The sequence below is a fragment of the Miniopterus schreibersii genome (assembly GCF_964146895.1).
Source record: "Miniopterus schreibersii genome assembly, chromosome: 16".
NCBI classification, from domain to species: Eukaryota; Metazoa; Chordata; class Mammalia; order Chiroptera; family Miniopteridae; genus Miniopterus; species Miniopterus schreibersii.
The window spans coordinates 20859942-20875952 of record NC_138116.1 but is presented as its reverse complement, the minus strand read 5'-3'; the positions used below and the strand labels follow the sequence as shown (position 1 = coordinate 20875952).

The 16011-nt window shown below is 53.5% G+C and overlaps 2 protein-coding genes across 2 annotated transcripts in view; both read left to right on the top strand.

The window, feature by feature from the left end:
• The first annotated feature begins 1711 nt into the window (after window positions 1-1711).
• ARL5C (ARF like GTPase 5C) lies at window positions 1712-8194 on the top strand. Its single transcript, XM_081162519.1, has 6 exons — window positions 1712-1913; window positions 2535-2595; window positions 3727-3874; window positions 5011-5094; window positions 5612-5763; window positions 7392-8194. Exons 1-6 carry the CDS (start codon window positions 1868-1870, stop codon window positions 7438-7440), a joined length of 540 nt encoding a protein of 179 aa, XP_081018645.1. The 5' UTR covers window positions 1712-1867; the 3' UTR covers window positions 7441-8194.
• Window positions 8195-11451: 3257 nt separating this feature from the next.
• PLXDC1 (plexin domain containing 1) overlaps window positions 11452-16011 on the top strand; it is a 58415-nt gene continuing 53855 nt past the window's right edge. Inside the window, exon 1 of the mRNA XM_081160961.1 lies at window positions 11452-11741. Within this exon, the coding sequence (XP_081017087.1) occupies window positions 11666-11741 (76 nt within the window). The 5' untranslated portion in view covers window positions 11452-11665. The remainder of the gene's footprint in view (window positions 11742-16011) is intronic.

Sequence of the window (16011 nt, the reverse complement as noted above, 5' to 3'; positions counted from 1 at the left end):
AGGCTCCTCCCCGCCCCCTACCCCCAGGAAACAGATGGTGAAAATGCTTAACACATTGCTGCTTCCCTCAGCACCCTTCTGTGCCCTCACCCTACTGCACCCCAGCCGCAGCCCAGCTCCTTTTCTAGGGCTGAAATGGAATCAGCCAGATGGGCTCCACTAGCCAATTCTTCCTTCTAACACTGCTACAAAGCTGGGTGGGATGAAAATTCTGTATTTAGCGAACTGTTTTCTCTCTTCACAAGCTTCCCAGTGTTCCTCAATTCTCTTCAACTTGTACTCACACTTTTTTTTTTTTTTAAATACTCCAAAAACACTTCTCAGGCTGTAGCCTAACTCACTGTACTTCAATCCAGTAGCAACACATTCCTACTGTGTGCCAGGCACTGGGAGAGGTGGCGAATGGGGGAGTACACAGGTAAACAAGACATGAACCCTGCCCTCTAGGACTCACAGGTGATGGGAAGAAACAGGCATGCCACTCTGCAGTTTCAGTGTGGAGAGAAGCTCCATTTGGCTGGAGGACCAGGCCAGAACTTGGGAAGTAGGTGGCTTTTATGGCAGGCAGCTAATGGGACTCAGGAATCCTCCTTTCTGAAAAGGGGGAAGGAAATGCAGAAGCAAAAAGCACAGTTGGAAAGAGCTGTGCATGTGTGAGCAAGGACCAGTAGTGCAAACATGGGAGATAAACTGCAAAGCCAGACAGGGGCTGTTCATGGAGGCTCTTGAATTTCAGCTGAGGAGACTGATCTGAACCCAGTGGGCAATAGGGAACCATTGAAGGTTCATGAGCTGTGGAGTGACAGACTCTGAAAGGTTAAGAGGGCTGTGAGGAGGATGTCCTGGTAAGGGGAGACAGAGGCAGGGAGACCAGTTAGAGGGTCATTCCCTTAGTGAAGAGTGCACTAATGAGCAGTGGCAGTGGGGTGGAAGGAGCCAGTTCTCTCGCGTGATGGATGGTGTGTCTCCTAACCACCCCTGCAACCTAAGGTTGGTTTGCCTTCCCCACTTCTCTTTTTGTTTTCTGGTTTTCCCCAGTTTAAGCAAAGAAGGAAATTCACAAACAACAACAAGCGGCCCCCCTTCCTGTTTCCTCCTCTGCTGGGTCTTAGAATCTGGAATCCCTCTGTTGAGTCTCTGGCTGAGAGATGTCTGTTTTGCTCCATCCCTGTCTTCAGATGCCTACCCTCTGGGATAGCTGTGCCTGAGCCATCGGTTTTTCTATAAATCATAGAAGTAGGACTGATTTATTCCTAGAAATTGCCTATCACCAAGGGACCTGCAAAAGGAGGGATACCCTGCCCTGCCCCAAGGGAACTGACTCCGAGTGGGCCTACAAGACCCACACAAGTGAACAATGGGAGATCTGTTGAAGGTCAGAATATTCTCCCAGCTCAGAGAGAAGATCAGTGAGCCCTGTCTACCCCACACAGCTGGTAGGTGCAGAAAGTGGATGGCCAAGGTTGTGCTTTAGCCTCATGCCCCAGACATGGCACTTGGAGAAGGGAGAGCTGGGATCTGGTCCTGAGAGTCTGTACTGAGTCTCCTGGATTCGCAGTGGGGGAGCAGCTCACCCAGAGAACTCTGGAGCTTTCTCAGGGTGAGGGAAAGGATGGAGTCTGAATCCCATTTTCCTTGCACCTCCAGGGCTCTGGACAGGCAGTTTGTTGTCATCGTGACGTCCATAGCCCCCTCCCCCCCAGGGGTCAGTGTGCCAGGGAATTCCCAGGCCCCGCAGGAGACTCCGGAGGCTTCCGTGACCTCATAGACCTCGGCCGGCCCTCCCCCGGGGGCGGGGCTCCAAGTACCAGGGCTCAACCTGGGCCTCCGAGGGCGGGTCCTGCTCCCGCCTGGCCTGGGACGCGCCATGGGACAACTGATAGCCAAGTTGATGAGCATTTTCGGGAAACAGGGTAAGGGGCGCACAGGGTATCCAAGCGACCGCTTTGATCTGGCTTCCCCCCGGGGGTCCCAGGATTGGGGTCGTCGGGGCGGACGCGTTGGGGAGCCTAGGTCTGGGAGGGTCCTGCGTGGGCGCTCCTTGCCTCCTGCGCGGTCTCCTCTCCTTCCCACTCTCCTCCCGGGCCGCGGGCTTCGGTGCGCCCCGGGGTACGCCCCAGGCGCGGGGCTGGGCGAGCCTCCTTCCTCCGGGTAAACGCCGTAGGTTTCTCGCGATTGTCACTTCACGCTCGGCTCTTTCTCCAGACCCCTTCTTGGCAAGCCCTGAGCTTCCCGGACCCTTGGGACTCACTTTTCTGACAATGTGGCGCGAGGGAGGTGGGGCTCAGCTCGCACTTTCACTATTCGGGAGTGGCGCAGGTGTCCGGCCCGGTGGGAAAGAAACCTGTCCTGTTGGTTCTCTGTTCTTTCTTTTTTTTGGTGGGAAATGGGGGTGGGGGAAGCAGAAGTACCGTGGGAAAGGTCCCCCAGCCTGCTGGGAACACTTGTCTCCTTCGTGGGAAGCTTAGTGGGTCACACAGTCCCTTGGTCATCGCGTTTGGCCCTGACCCTGCCCTTCCCCCGGATGCCTCCAGAGCACAAGGTTATCATCGTGGGACTGGACAATGCAGGAAAGTCCACCATTCTCTACCAGTTGTAAGTGACACCCAGGGGTGGGAGGGAAGGGTTTGTGCTTTCTCACCAGACTGACAAACATTTGGATCAATCACCGGAGCCCTTACCTGGGTTCCCAGGAGGAGTGATGTGGGGAACGCTAGCAGATCGTCCTGGCATAGTGGCCCCTCACTCAGTTCAGTGGCCCCTCGGCCTGGCATTGGAATGCTGCTCGGTGTGGGCAACCCCACTGCGCCCGGCCATCCACCCCTGGCCCCTGCCAAACCCGGCTGCAGGCGGGGCTGGTGGGCAGGCAGGTTCTTCGCGCCTCGCTGCTCTGCGCTAACCCCTAGCGGCGGGTCCCTTCTTTTTAACTCCTGCACTCCACCTTTGCGCCTTTCTGCTTCTGCAAACCCAAAAGGGGGGGCCAGTTTTGGGTCCGCTGGGCTCTGTAGCTCCTGGTCTGGCACATGTGCTGAGTCTGGCACATGTGCCGAGTAATTATCCATCGGAGTTTTTCCCCGAAATTCACTCCCTGGATGGTGTCTCTCCCGTTCTGGGGCCTCCAGAGTGTTTACTTAGGACAGATTTTCCCCTGAAAAAGTGACACATATAAATGGATTTTAAAAATTAGAAGAAAAGTCCAAACAGTGCAAGAGTATACACTGAAAAGTAAGTTTCTCTCTCACTCCTAACTCCCAGTTTTACTTCCCAGGCATATAAAAGGGTGTGTTTTTTATGTCCCTATAAACAGAGCACCTTTCCGATGGCTCTCACTTGTGTCTGTCTCATTTTTCCAATCCCTCGCTATTCAAAGTGTGGTCCACAGACCAGCAACATTGGCATCATCCGGAAGCTAGTTAGAAGTGCAAACGCTGGGCCCCAGCCCAGACCCACTGGATCAGAATCTGCATTTTAAGGAAACCCCCAGGTGATTCAACTGCATATTAAAGTTTGGGGAGATTGCTCTATTGAGTATCCTCTCTCTGGGGTCCAAGCCAGGGCAGGACTTGGTCTCATTCCTGTCTGCATTCCCCTGTGTTTGGCAGAGGCTGTCAACCTGGGCTGATTTGTTCTGAATTAGATTCAGCCTGACTTGAGAGCAGAGGGGTAGGAGGTCAGAGCTGGGAGTGGGCTGGGCTGAGCTCTTGGTACCCTTTTCTTCCTCCCCAGCCTGATGAATGAGGTGGTCCATACGTGTCCCACCATCGGTAGCAACGTGGAGGAGATTGTTCTGCGAAAGACCCACTTCCTCATGTGGGACATAGGGGGACAAGAGGCTCTGCGCTCCACCTGGAACACATACTACTCCAACACTGAGGTGAGGTGGGCACTGGGGCTGGAGGGGCTGTGTGATATTAGGCAGCTACTTAACCTCTCTGAGCCTTGGTTTCCCTACCTGTGAGATGGAGATCATAAATAATGACCTCCCTGAGTTGTTGTGAAAATTAAATAATAAAACAATAACTAATGCATGTATGTCAAATACTTATACAGCACAATGCCTGCTAATATTTTTTAATATTTCCTAGCAGCTTTGTCTGTTTACTGGCCACTTTTGTTTGATGCACTGAATGGGGTAGACCCTTTGTCTCCAGGGGTTTTTACTTACTCGTGCTGGAAGGGGTAGAATTCAGTGGTTTCATTCCTGGAATGAGACAGCCAAGTTCATATTCCAGCACTGCCATTCATTAGTCATGTGGCGGAGGGCAAGGTATGTCACCTTGCTGAACCTCAGTCTCCTCACTTGTAAAGGGGAATAATAATACAGTTGACCCTTGAACAACATGGGTTTGAACTGCCCGGATCCACTTATATGTGGCTTTTTTTCAAAATATATACAGTCAGGGGTTTGCACTAATGGATTCAACCAACTGTGGATCAAAAACAGCATTTTCCATCCGCGGTTGGGAGTCCACAAATTCGGAGGGCCGACTGTATGCATTGTTCTATGCCATTTTATATAGGGGACTTGAGCATCCCTGGATTTTGGTATCCACAGAGGCCCTGGAACTAGTCCCCCACGATACCGGGGGAGGACTGAAATTTTGGGGGAGTCAAAAACTATACGTGGATTTTCAACTATGTGGGAGCTGGTCACCCCTTTCCCTCACGCTGTTCAAGGGTCAACTGTAGTTTCAGTTCCAAAGGGCAGTGGTGAGGCCTAAATGGAGTCAAATGCCCAGGGCATAGCATAGCCTCTGGCATGAAATCTGAGCTTGTGTTGTGTATGCCCTGTGTCTGGTTGGAAAGGGAAATTAAAATGGGACAAAACTAAATAAATTTAAGAAAAAACAACAAAATGAGACCAGGGCAGTGAGATCTTGAGACTGGACAGTTTGTTTTCTGTGGGACTTGCATCAGGGTAGTGCGGAGGCCAGGGGGGAGCGCAGCTGGGCAGAAGGCACCTTCACCGAAGAGAAAGCCCACTGCTCATGGTTCCCCTCTGCTGGCCAGTTCATCATCCTTGTGGTAGACAGCACGGACCGGGATCGGCTGCTGACCGCTCGGGAGGAGCTGTATAAGATGCTGGCCCATGAGGTAAGCTCCTGTGATTGGGAGAGGGCCCAGTGTACTTGCTGTGTGACCTCAGCTTACTCAGCCTCTCTGAGCTTCATTCCTGAAGATCCAGTGTCTGAGACCCTCTAGCTCAGCAGCTTGGGCAGGGCTAGTTTATCTCAGATGAAGGGCAGTAATGCTCTCAGCACAGTTGACCGCAGAAGCCAAAGTTGCTGGTTCAGGTCCTCACACCACTTCCCACTCAGACAAATCACTTTGCCTCTCTAATTCTGTTTCCCCAACTATAAATTGGGGAGAATCATCGAATACCTATGTCATGGGACTACTAAGGATTATGTGAGCTGGTTTGGAGGCATCCATGAGCTGTTGGTGTCATTTGCTGGGGTTGCTATGTTGGGACAGGGCCCCCATCCCCACCCCACTTGGGCATGGGCCTCTCTTGGCAGGATAGCAGGGAAGCCAGGAGACACTCATGCGACACTGGGAAGGGAGGCTGGGCCCTGGCAGGCTGACTGGAGCTGAGCTTCTCTGTCCACAGGCTCTGCGAGATGCCTCCGTCCTGATCTTTGCCAACAAGCAGGATATGAAGAACTCCATGACTACTGTGGAGATCTCCCAATTCCTCACACTTAGTGCCATCAAAGACCACCCGTGGCACATACAGGGCTGCTGTGCCCTCACCGGGGAAGGGTTAGTGGGCGTCCCACCTGGACCTCCAGGGTCTGGCCAAACCAATGAACATTCTCCTGCCTCTCCTGTCAGAATCTGGTTCACAGTTAGTCAAGTCAGTTGAGCACATTCCCACAGTTGAGATGCTGTGGGTAAGCGGTGAGCAAGAGTCCCTGCTCTCAAGGGGCTTGTTCAAGTGGGGAGAGAGGTGACAATCTACCTAAACGCAAACATTTTAGGTACTCATAAGTGCTATGAAGAAAGTGAAACTGGATTGTAGTGATAGAGGGGTGGGGATGGGTCCGGTTTAGCTCTGGTGGTCAGGGACAGCCTTCACTGGGAGATATCTCTGAGCTGAGACCCAAATGAAGAGGGGAAAGCCATAGGAAGACTGTGGACAAGCCTTTTAGGCAGAAACCACTGACTCTTTCTGACCTTGAGTTTCCTGATCTGTAAAGAGGAGGGAGACTAAACCTACTCTCTCTCAGTGTTTCTGTAGAGAGTAAGTTATATCGTTCATTCAACATTAATTAAGCACCTATTTGTGCCAGGCAGTGTTCTTCTAGGCACTGGAGAAACAAAAGTGAACAAAACAGACAAAAATACCTGCCCTCGTGGAGATTACTTTCCAGGAGGGAGAAAAGACAATAAACAATTAAAATAAAAAATATATAGTAAGTTAAAAAGTGCTAAGTGCTCAGGGGAAAAGTCAGAAAGGAAAGCTAATTGGAAGTACATGGGGAGGGGGAGGGGTGTTGCAATTTTAGATTAGCTATCCAGAGGGGCTGCTGAGAAGGTAGCTGCTGAGCAAACACACCTGAACAATGTGAAGGAACTAGGTCACGGTCATATAGAAGGGCCTTGTATCAGGCCCGGGGAGCTCCCTTTCCTCTTCCTTGAGTGGAATCACAGCAGGCTGAGGACCTAGATGGCTGCTTAAAGAAGGGGAGGCTTTAGGCAGGTCAGCTCAAGGACCCACACATTTCTGGTAATGTCTTGCTATCCCCTGGGTCAAGAGGATCCTTCTCTCCCAACCCACAGTCAGTTCAATTAACCAGCGTTTCGTAAGTACCCCCATGTGCCATGCACTGTGTCAGGTGATACAGACATGACCAAGACCCCCTAGCCCTCTGCCCCTTGCTCTTGGCATTGCTAACAGTCTAATGGGAGAACTTGCTTAAGGGGTCTCTTCTCAGGCCTTTGAAGTCACCTTGGCACTGCCTCCTGCGATGGAGTGGGTGGGAAGGAGGCATTAGAGATTTGCCCAGAGACATTGCTAGGGTAGGTCTCCAGGCTCCTTCCTTAGAGAAGCCCCTGCTGATTCCCAGACATCCAGAGGCCTCTGTACATCTCCTCCCTAACCTTTATTACAGTATGTGGTTATGGAATTATTTATTTGATCATTTGTTTAGTATCCATCTCCTCTGTTGGATGTGAGCCCCAGGGGGCATGCCTGATTTTTTACCAGTAACTGCAGTGCCTAGCACAGTAGCTGATATATAGTAGGTACTCAGTCTGTTTATATTTACTGACTGAAAGACTGGATGTAACTTCAGTTGCCCCCTCAGTCAGCTTTGGGCAGGGGCTGGGGGCTTGAAGGTCATCATCCGCATGGCATGTGCTGACCCTTGCCCTGTTCCTTTCTGCAGGTTGCTTGCTGGGCTCCAGTGGATGCAATCTCGGGCCACTGCCAACTGATGTCCCAGCCTGAGGCCAACCAGAAACTTTGGGGTTTTGCATGAACTTCATGGGTGGAGAACCCAAGTGACTATTTATTACTTTTCTACGATTCTCTGGTGGGAGCAGGGGCAGCTATGGACAGTGAGATTGCCAGTGCCCACCTAACTCCACACAGAGGAGCTAGACTGTATACCCTGAGTTGCTGCAGACAGGCCAGCAGGAAAAGCTGCCCCTCACTCCATGGAAGCAGGTGTTCTTGGAGACGCCAGGGAAATGTTGGGTGGATTAGGAAGTGAAACCTCCTTCCCTCAGTTCTCCATCTCTCTGTAGGAAAAATGGAGGGGCAGAGTAAGAGACTCCTTTCTTTCCTAGATCCCAACCCCCTCACCTCCACCCCAGCTTTCTGGCCCCTCAGCCATCTTTGGGCAAAGGATATTCTAGAAAGGTGAAGGAGTTGGGCTCAGGGGAAGGAAGGCAGACCCAAAAGCTGGGAGGGAGAGGGAGTGGGACAGGACATCCCAGACAGGAACAGTCCTTGGCACTGCAGGGAGTTCCACTCCTTCCCCGCCTTTCCACTCCCTCGGAGATGCTGGCTCTGAACACAGCTTTTGAGCTTTAAGACACCCCATCTATGCCCTTCATTCCCAGTGTCCTTCCAATGTAAATCTCACTCCTACAAAATGACCCAGGTTCCTTGTTTATCTTGTGTCTTTTTGTACTGATTTTGTTTCATGTTGTATTAGGGTTTTTTAAAATAAAGGTGTAATAAATGAAAAGTCTCACCTCTTATTTCTGCCTTATTGAGTAGGGGTCCTTATGGGTTGGAAAAGCCCCGGAGTCCTATCTAGGTGGAGCTGGAGACAGGATGGAAACCCAGGCTGCCCTGTATACAGGGAGCAATGCTATTACCCCAGAAGACCTGGCATGGTCTTGGGGTCACTTGGTCTCTCTCTTCTTGCCAAGTCATGCAGTGGATATCTTGGCGAGAGCCTGGTCACAGATACAGGGGGCCCAGGATTCTTTAACCCTGTGGTTTTCCTGAGGAGTGATTGTGAAAGAAGAATCCAGGAATTCTAGCAGTCCCTATTCAGATTCTGCTTTTTCTTTTTCCATTAGGTTATTCTGGCACAACCCTCAGATAAAAACACAAGTTGATACCGTTTCCTTATTCCACAGAAACTTACTGTAACAAGAAAGTGTTTCCCAGGTGGGGGTATAGCTCAGTGGTAGAGCATTTGACTGCAGATCAAGAGGTCCCCGGTTCAAATCCGGGTGCCCCCTCTCCATACCCAGACTTTTCCAATTTTCTTAGCCTTGAGCTCCACCTCTCCTCTCCGCGCTCTCCCACAGGTGACAGGAGAGGCGGCCTCGGGCCCTGCCAACCTCTTTTGCAGTCGGTGAGGATGGAGGCCAAGCCCTGCCACTTGCGTGCGTGTTGTGAGGGTGGAATGCACTGCGAGGGAGGGCTTGGACCTTGGGGTTGTCCCTGTGAACTGTGAGCGTGTCTAAGAGTGGAATGCGCTGCGAGAGAGGGCTTTGACCTTCGGGTTTATCCTTGTGGGCGGTACAGACGGCCCGCGCCCCTAGGTAGGGGGCAGGTGGTCGCACTTCCAGGTCGCCTGGCCAGTGACCCGAGGGCAGTTCTCTGGGAGGGAGGCTGAGTTTCTAAGGGCGAGGCTTGGGCTGGGGAAGGAAGGCCCGGAGAAGTCGGCGTAACAGTGTAGGAAGGAGAGAGGGGCGCTGAGCGGGAGTAAGGGGCCTATAGCAGGGCAAAAGATGGGGACCCCGGCCCAAAGGAACGCCCGGAAGTGAGGGATCTCGAGAGATCTCCAGGAACTCACCCTCCCGCATACCCATATTGCCTTTTCTTACACCGTCAGAAGTCTTTAACTTAGTGCTTCAGAAAACAAACCCTGTATTCAGATGTGTAATTGCTTGAAACTTATATCCTTCCCACTGCTGTAAACCTCGGACCGTGCTTCACCGCTCCTGGCGGCGCCTGTGTAGAAGCAGCGTTAAGATGCCTTTTGCCGCGCTCCTGCCAGCAGAGGGGGTATAGCTCAGTGGTAGAGCATTTGACTGCAGATCAAGAGGTCCCCGGTTCAAATCCGGGTGCCCCCTGTCGCCTCATTTTAAGGCACCAAACTCAGTGCCTCGAACAGCTATTTTTCTCAACGCGTTACCCTTTTTCTTCCACAGTTTTATATTGACTTTTTCTTCCTTACCTCTCTTTTAGGCAGACGAGAAGCGGTGAGAGAATTTAACTAGTTCACAGCAGTGGCTCTACAAATATGGTCCCGGGACTAGCACCACAACCCGGGGATGTGTTAGTAATGCAGGTTCTCGCCCTCATCCTAAAACTACTGAATCAGAAACTTCGGGATGGTGCCCAGAAATCTGATTTTTAATTAGCCCTCCAGGTGATTCTGATGTACACGCAAGTTCTAGAGGCTAACGTTTTCAAAAATGGACACGCCATTTGCTTCTAATTATTTGTAAGTTGCTGTCTCAGCCTGAGCCCTTGTAGAAGACTTTATAAAACAGACTGCGGGGCACCCTGAACTGGGGTATGTCCAAAGAGGCCCGGCCGGAGCTGCAATCCCGTCCTGGGACCTCTCACCTTGACCTCTCAGACGGTAGGGGCGAGGTCAGATGTGGACCAGTTGGGCCAGAGCCCGAGTTTGCGGACGGCATCTGGGCAGTTCCGGGAAAGTGAGGGAGGGAAACCGCAAAACACGCGCGTTGCGGGTCGTCACATGGTCACTAGAGGGCAGCATGAAGCCGCATCTGAAAGTGGCAGCCTATTTAATCCTATTTGAGAGTCTGCAAAGTCGGGATTTAAATTAGATTAGAATTTACGGACAGGCTTGCCTCGTTCCTCCGAAAGGGAATAAAGGGTTTAGGACTGGAGGAGTTCGTTGCTGGGACCCTGGGTCCTGAGGAAGGAGGAACTGGGATTCTGAGAAATTATAGTCTTTAGTTCTTTTTTCACTCCAGCTCGCACTGTTCCTTCTCTGGTCCCCTCTCATGTCACTTCTCCTGGGGAATTCCCCCCCATGACGCTCAGTTTCTATACAGCTCTTCGCGATTGTGCAGTTCCTAGTTCCCAGACCAGTGGGAGCCCCCTCCCCCCCCATTCACTCTCCCAACCTCCAGCGCTCCAGCTCCTTGCTGTCGCACGAAGTAGGTCAGGGGAGGGAAGAGGCACCTCCGAGTCCTGACCTGATTCCCTGCCGTCTATTAAATCTCCTAAATTGCGGGTATTTTTATTCTGTTCTGGAAGGGAAAAAAAAAAAATCTATCCCCAGAGCCTGTGGCAAGGGGGTGAACCGTCTTCCTGTTCTGGGGCTGGCTTTGAAGATTGACAGGGTCGGGCCCTGAGCAGGCCTGGGGTCCCCATAGAGGGGTGGCCTGGGTTACCTTCTGGGGGTGGGGAGAGGTCCAATCTATTTCAAAGCAAGGGTGAGCCCGGCCCCCTCCACCCCTAAGTTTGCAGGGCTGGGGGGCAACATGGTGCCGGAAATGGGGTTTTGCGTGGTAAAGTGGAGAGGAGCCCTGGGAGAGGGGTGGAATTCATGCATCAGCTGGGGAGTGGAGCTGGGGGTCTTTGCTGCAAGGGGTGATTCCCGGGATGGGGATGGGCATCCACAGAACTCCGACGAACAGCCCGGAAAGTCGGGAAACCTGGTGGAGCTGGGGGGTGGGGGGTGGGGGTGGGGGGGGGATGGCAGGGGCCCAGGACCCGAGGAAAGGGTGCCAGTCCCTTCCTGGGGTCTGGTCCCCCGAATCTTCTCTCTGCTGCTCTCCCCAGGGGAATGGAGGGAGGGAAGGGAGGCAGGAACTAAGGTGCGGTGTTGGGGGCGGGCAGCTGATGCCCTTCGGGGGCTCTCTCAGTCCCAGGGTCTCCCGCGGGTCCGCCTACCCCGCCCCGCCCCCTCCCCCCGGGTCCTGGGAGCGGCTGCGGGAGCTCTGCAAGGGCCTGGGAAACTGGGAGAGCTCCGCAGGCGCCGCGCCCCCCGCCCCGCCCCCTCGCGGTCCCCGCTCCCCGCGCCCGGCCGCCGCCGCTCGGCTCGCTCCCCGCCCGCTCGCGCTCGCCGCTCCCGCCGCCTCGTCGGTCCCCGCGCTCCGCCGCCGCCGCCGCCTCGCCACCCACCCCTCCGCCCGCTGGCCTCCGGGACCGCGCGGCCGAGCCGGGGCTTCCTCCCTCCGCAGCAGCGGGCCGGGGGCGGTCCTGGCGCCCACCATGCGGGGAGAGCTCTGGCTGCTGGTGCTGGTGCTCAGGGAGGCGGCCCCGGCGCTGGGCCCCCAGCCCGCAGCAGGTAGGGCTGCCCCGAGTTGGCCGGGTGGGCCGGGGGCGGGCAGGGGGACGGGCATGCCGGCGTGGGCACCCGCAGGTACCGACCGGCTGCTGGTGTCCGGGGGTGGGGGGGTGGGGGGGTACTGTCCGAGGGAGGCCAGGAGCCCTGTGGGCTGTGGCAGGTGGACAGGGACCCCACTTTCCTAAACACATAGGGCGTGCGAGTGAGGGTGGAGTCATCAAAAATTGCCTTCCTGGAAGGACACTAGGGGTACCCCTGTGGAGGGGGCGCCATAAGGCAGTGGGCTGTGGTCCCAAGGGGACGGTGGGAGGCCCTAGGGACCCCTGGCCCCTCTGGGCAAGGCTGATTCTGAGATGGGGAGCCTGCCAAGCTTTGCCTCCTGTTTCTCTTCCCTACCCCCACTCCCAAGCTCACCCACGTTGGGTCTGAGCAGATTTGGGGGCTGGGTGGGAGCAGCCAGGGGGATGGTGGAGACCCAGCATCTCTCCGAGAGGAAGGGCAGTGGTGGCCTGGGACTGACGCCTTCCTCTCTCTGTCTGGTACCTGGAGAGCAATCCTGGGCCCAGGAAGAAACAACTTGCTGCTCTTCTGTCCTCCAGTCTCTGGGGTCCCCCTGTCACTCCTGCTCTGCTCTGTCCTGTGGCCTTTGGCCTTTGGCCTTCAGCTGCTCTGGCTCTAGATTGGGGGTGGGGGTGAGGGCTCCTGTCTGCACACTCCTCTTCCCCTACACCACTGTCCCACAACCATCTCTCTCACCTGGAAGTCCTTTCTGAGATCTACCATGAATCTCTCATGTTAGAAAAGAACCATCTTTCAACAGGTAATTTTACATTCTCCTCATGCACCCAGACCTTCTGTGGGGTTAGGGAGCTGGGTAATTTGCAGTCAAGCCTCTTGACAGAATTAGCAAGATAGAGCTCTATGCCTCACTGACATCGGTGTCCCCCAGATGGGACAGAGCAGTGTGTGTGTGGGGGGGGGGGGGAAGGGGACTGTTGTAGTTGGGTTGCTGCTTCTCAAGGGGTATGCTAGCATCAAGCACAGTGTCAGTGACACATTCTTGTCTTTAATGGTCCCTGTATGTAGCTGATAAAGGCCTGGGTCCCTGTTGAGAAGGAGGGTAGGGAAGGGTGCTGGTGGTGGAGATGTGGGCAGAGAGCAGTGGAAGCTGATGTGGCAAGAGGCTGATGGTGCAGAGCCACCAGATTTCAGGGAGACCACACAGAGAGTGGCCAGAGACTTGGCTTCTGTTCCCAGCATCTCACTTGCTGTGTGACCTTGAGCAAGTTATTTTCCTTCTCTGGGCTTATTGACTCCTTATATAGTGAGGTTGTGGGCAAAATCTTTGACTCTTGGTGGTGGGATTATGAGAGATCTTTTTTCTTTTTTTATGATTGTCTTCCCTTTTTTGATTTGTTATGATATGTACGGGTGATTGATAATTGAAAGAAAACAAACCCAATATAAAAAGGAAGAGGCTGGATAGGTCAACTTTTTAATCCTCACCTGAGGATATTTGTTTCCATTGCTTTTCAGAGAGAGTGAAGGGGGCGGGGGGAGAGAGACATCGATGTGCCTCCATCGTTTGCCTCCCTCATGCACCCCTGAGCTGGGGATCGAGCCTGCGACCGAGGTACGTGCCCTTGGCCAGAATCAAACCTGGGACACTGAGCCAAACCGGTTAGGGCTGGACAGGCCAATTTGTCTCCCCGACCTGGCGGGATCTTCTGAGCTCAGGATGTGACAGGGTTGATGAGGGAGGGCTCTGAACCTCTACAGGACTAGAAGAACCATGGAGAGAGTTGGGAAAGGGGAGTTGGGATGTAAGAGGGATGTGCTGGGGGATGGTGGCCAGACCCAGGCCTGGCTGAAGGCCGCCTCTTCAGAGCTGGGTTGAGGTAACAGACACCTGGGCGGCCAGCAAGAGCAGGGCAGGCAGAGACTTGAGTCACGTCTCTAAGTAGAGGACACTCTGTCTTCTTGGCTTTGACAGAGATTCAGCCAGGGAAAGTGGATTTTCTCTGCAGCAGGAGAGATGGGTGAGACCTCAGGAAGCTCTAGGAAGCCGGAGGGGGTAGTTATTGACTCTGTTTAGTGATTTTTTTCACAAGGCCAGGCTGGATTGCACAGAGGGGCTAAATGGATGCGGGGATATCTTTGGGGGAGGATAGGTGTGGGGGGAGGGCATTCTGGGGGAGGGCCACTAGGGAGGGACAGCTCAGCTCTGATGGGAACTGAAGGGCTTCTGCCATTCAGCGCTAAGGCTCCCCAGCTGTCTGGGCTGGGTGGGCGGATGGCTCAGCAGGGAGCTGAGATCTCCTGTCCAAGGTGTACTGGCTACTGTAGTAACAAGAAGGTGTCTTCAGACTGGAAGACAAGGCTGGCAACTTCATAGAATATAAGAGAATTTATTATACGATAATTTACTTACGGGAAGATTAGGTCTAAGTGGACAGACGGCCCAGCAGTTTGAACAAATTATTCTCTGCTAACAGACCCTTGTTGCAGTACTTTAATAGCACAACGTGGACCCTAATGACTGACAGGACCAAGGGACAAAGGACGCAGTATCGCCAGGTGGTATGGAAGAAAGATAATCATGCACTAGAAAGTGGAAAATGCTTGCTAAAGACAAGGAAGTTGGTCAGATTTTATAGCATGAAACTTAATTCTCTAGGACACAGAGATGGAGTTGGTTTTGTTCATATCTAAATCCAAACATCTCTCCCTCCTGATGGACTGGCAAGCTTGGTGGAGCCTTGAAGTTTTATCCATTAGAATGGGAGCAGGAGGAAGAAGAGGAGGGGCAGAGGGAGAGGCCAGGAGAGGCTGACAGACAGACAGACAGATGGACAGACAGGAAGATGGCCTTGGGAGGCCCAGCGGGAGCAGTGGACATTGAGGGTCTGGCCCAGGTAGAACCAGAGGTGTCTAAAACAGACGTGCAAGGAAGAGGCAGCTAGAGTTGGTGTCCTGGCCTGGGAGTCAGGAGACCAGGCCCAGCACCAACCCCTGGTGACCCCGCAACTTCTTCCTTTCTCTGAGCCATGGTTTCAACCCTTCTATAAAATGGGATTTAGACCAGATTGTTTAGGGCCCCTTTAGCCATGATTCTGCTTCCAGCCTCCTCCTTGCCACTAGGAATTTCCAAACAAACTAAGACTAAAATCCAAACTTCTTAACGTGGTCATCAGATAGCCTCTCCCCACCCTCACACCTGCCTCCCCCTCCCTGGTCCATCCCTCAACACACTCAGGCTGCCTCCCTTCCAGCCTTCAGGTAACTGGCTTCTCACCCAGGTCTCAGCTCAAGGGCCACCTCCTCAGAGAGCCCCACCCTAATGGCTTTGTCCAGAGTAACAATACCCTTTTCTTCATAGCACATATCACCATCTTCCATTGTCTTATTTGCCATATTATTAATCTTGTATGTTTTATCCAACTGGAATCTTCATAGTCATAGGGGTCGTGTATGCCTGATCACCATTGTCACCCCAGCAGAGTCTCAGTAAATGTATATTGAATGAGTGAGTGACTCAGAGGTGGTCACAGACACCAGAACCTTCCTTCGAGAGAACTCACAGGAAACCAAACTCTCCTCTCCTCTCCTCTCCTCTCCTCTCCTCTCCTCTCCTCTCCTCTCCTCTCCTCTCCTCTCCTCTCCTCTCCTCTCCTCTCCTCTCCTCTCCTCTCCTCTCCTCTCCTCTCCTCTCCTCTCCTCTCCTCTCCTCTCCTCTCCTCTCCTCTCCTCTCCTCTCCTCCCCTCCCCTCCCCTCCCCTCCCCTCCCCTCCCCTCCCCTCCCCTCCCCTCCCCTCCCCTCCCCTCCCCTCCCCTCCCCTCTCTCTCTCTCCTTTGGAGCTACTTGGTGGTCCTTTCCTGCCAATTCCTGTACCTCCTTCCCTCTCCCCAGATGAGGGTCCTCAGTGGGACCTGCGTGCCTGCCAGCAGGAGGGGAGAGAGGGAGGTGGGGGCTTTGTAACTAGGAGGCAGGATTTCAGTCAGGACCTAGAGCCTTTCCCAAGCCCCTCGGAAAGTCGGTCCTCTTGTGAAACCCAGGGAAGGCTGGGTGTTTTGTGTGTGTTATTTTGTTAAAGACTCAAATGTCCTACCAAGTGTAGGTTTTATCATCCCCATTTTGCAGATGAGGAAACTGAAGCTGAGAGAGATTTTGCAATTTGTCCAGTGTTACAGTCAGTAAGTAGTAGACTCAGGCTTCATTCTCGAGCTTGTCTGATTCTAAACCTGTGCTCCCTTGTTGCTACAACATTAC

Bases quoted from the DNA above. Each gene is read 5' to 3' on its own strand.
- ARL5C (XM_081162519.1), top strand. From the start codon at position 1,868: ATGGGACAACTGATAGCCAAGTTGATGAGCATTTTCGGGAAACAGG. The intron at 3,875-5,010 runs GTGAGGTGGGCA...TCTGCTGGCCAG, and splicing joins CATACTACTCCAACACTGAG to TTCATCATCCTTGTGGTAGA. The intron at 5,095-5,611 runs GTAAGCTCCTGT...CTCTGTCCACAG, and splicing joins ATAAGATGCTGGCCCATGAG to GCTCTGCGAGATGCCTCCGT.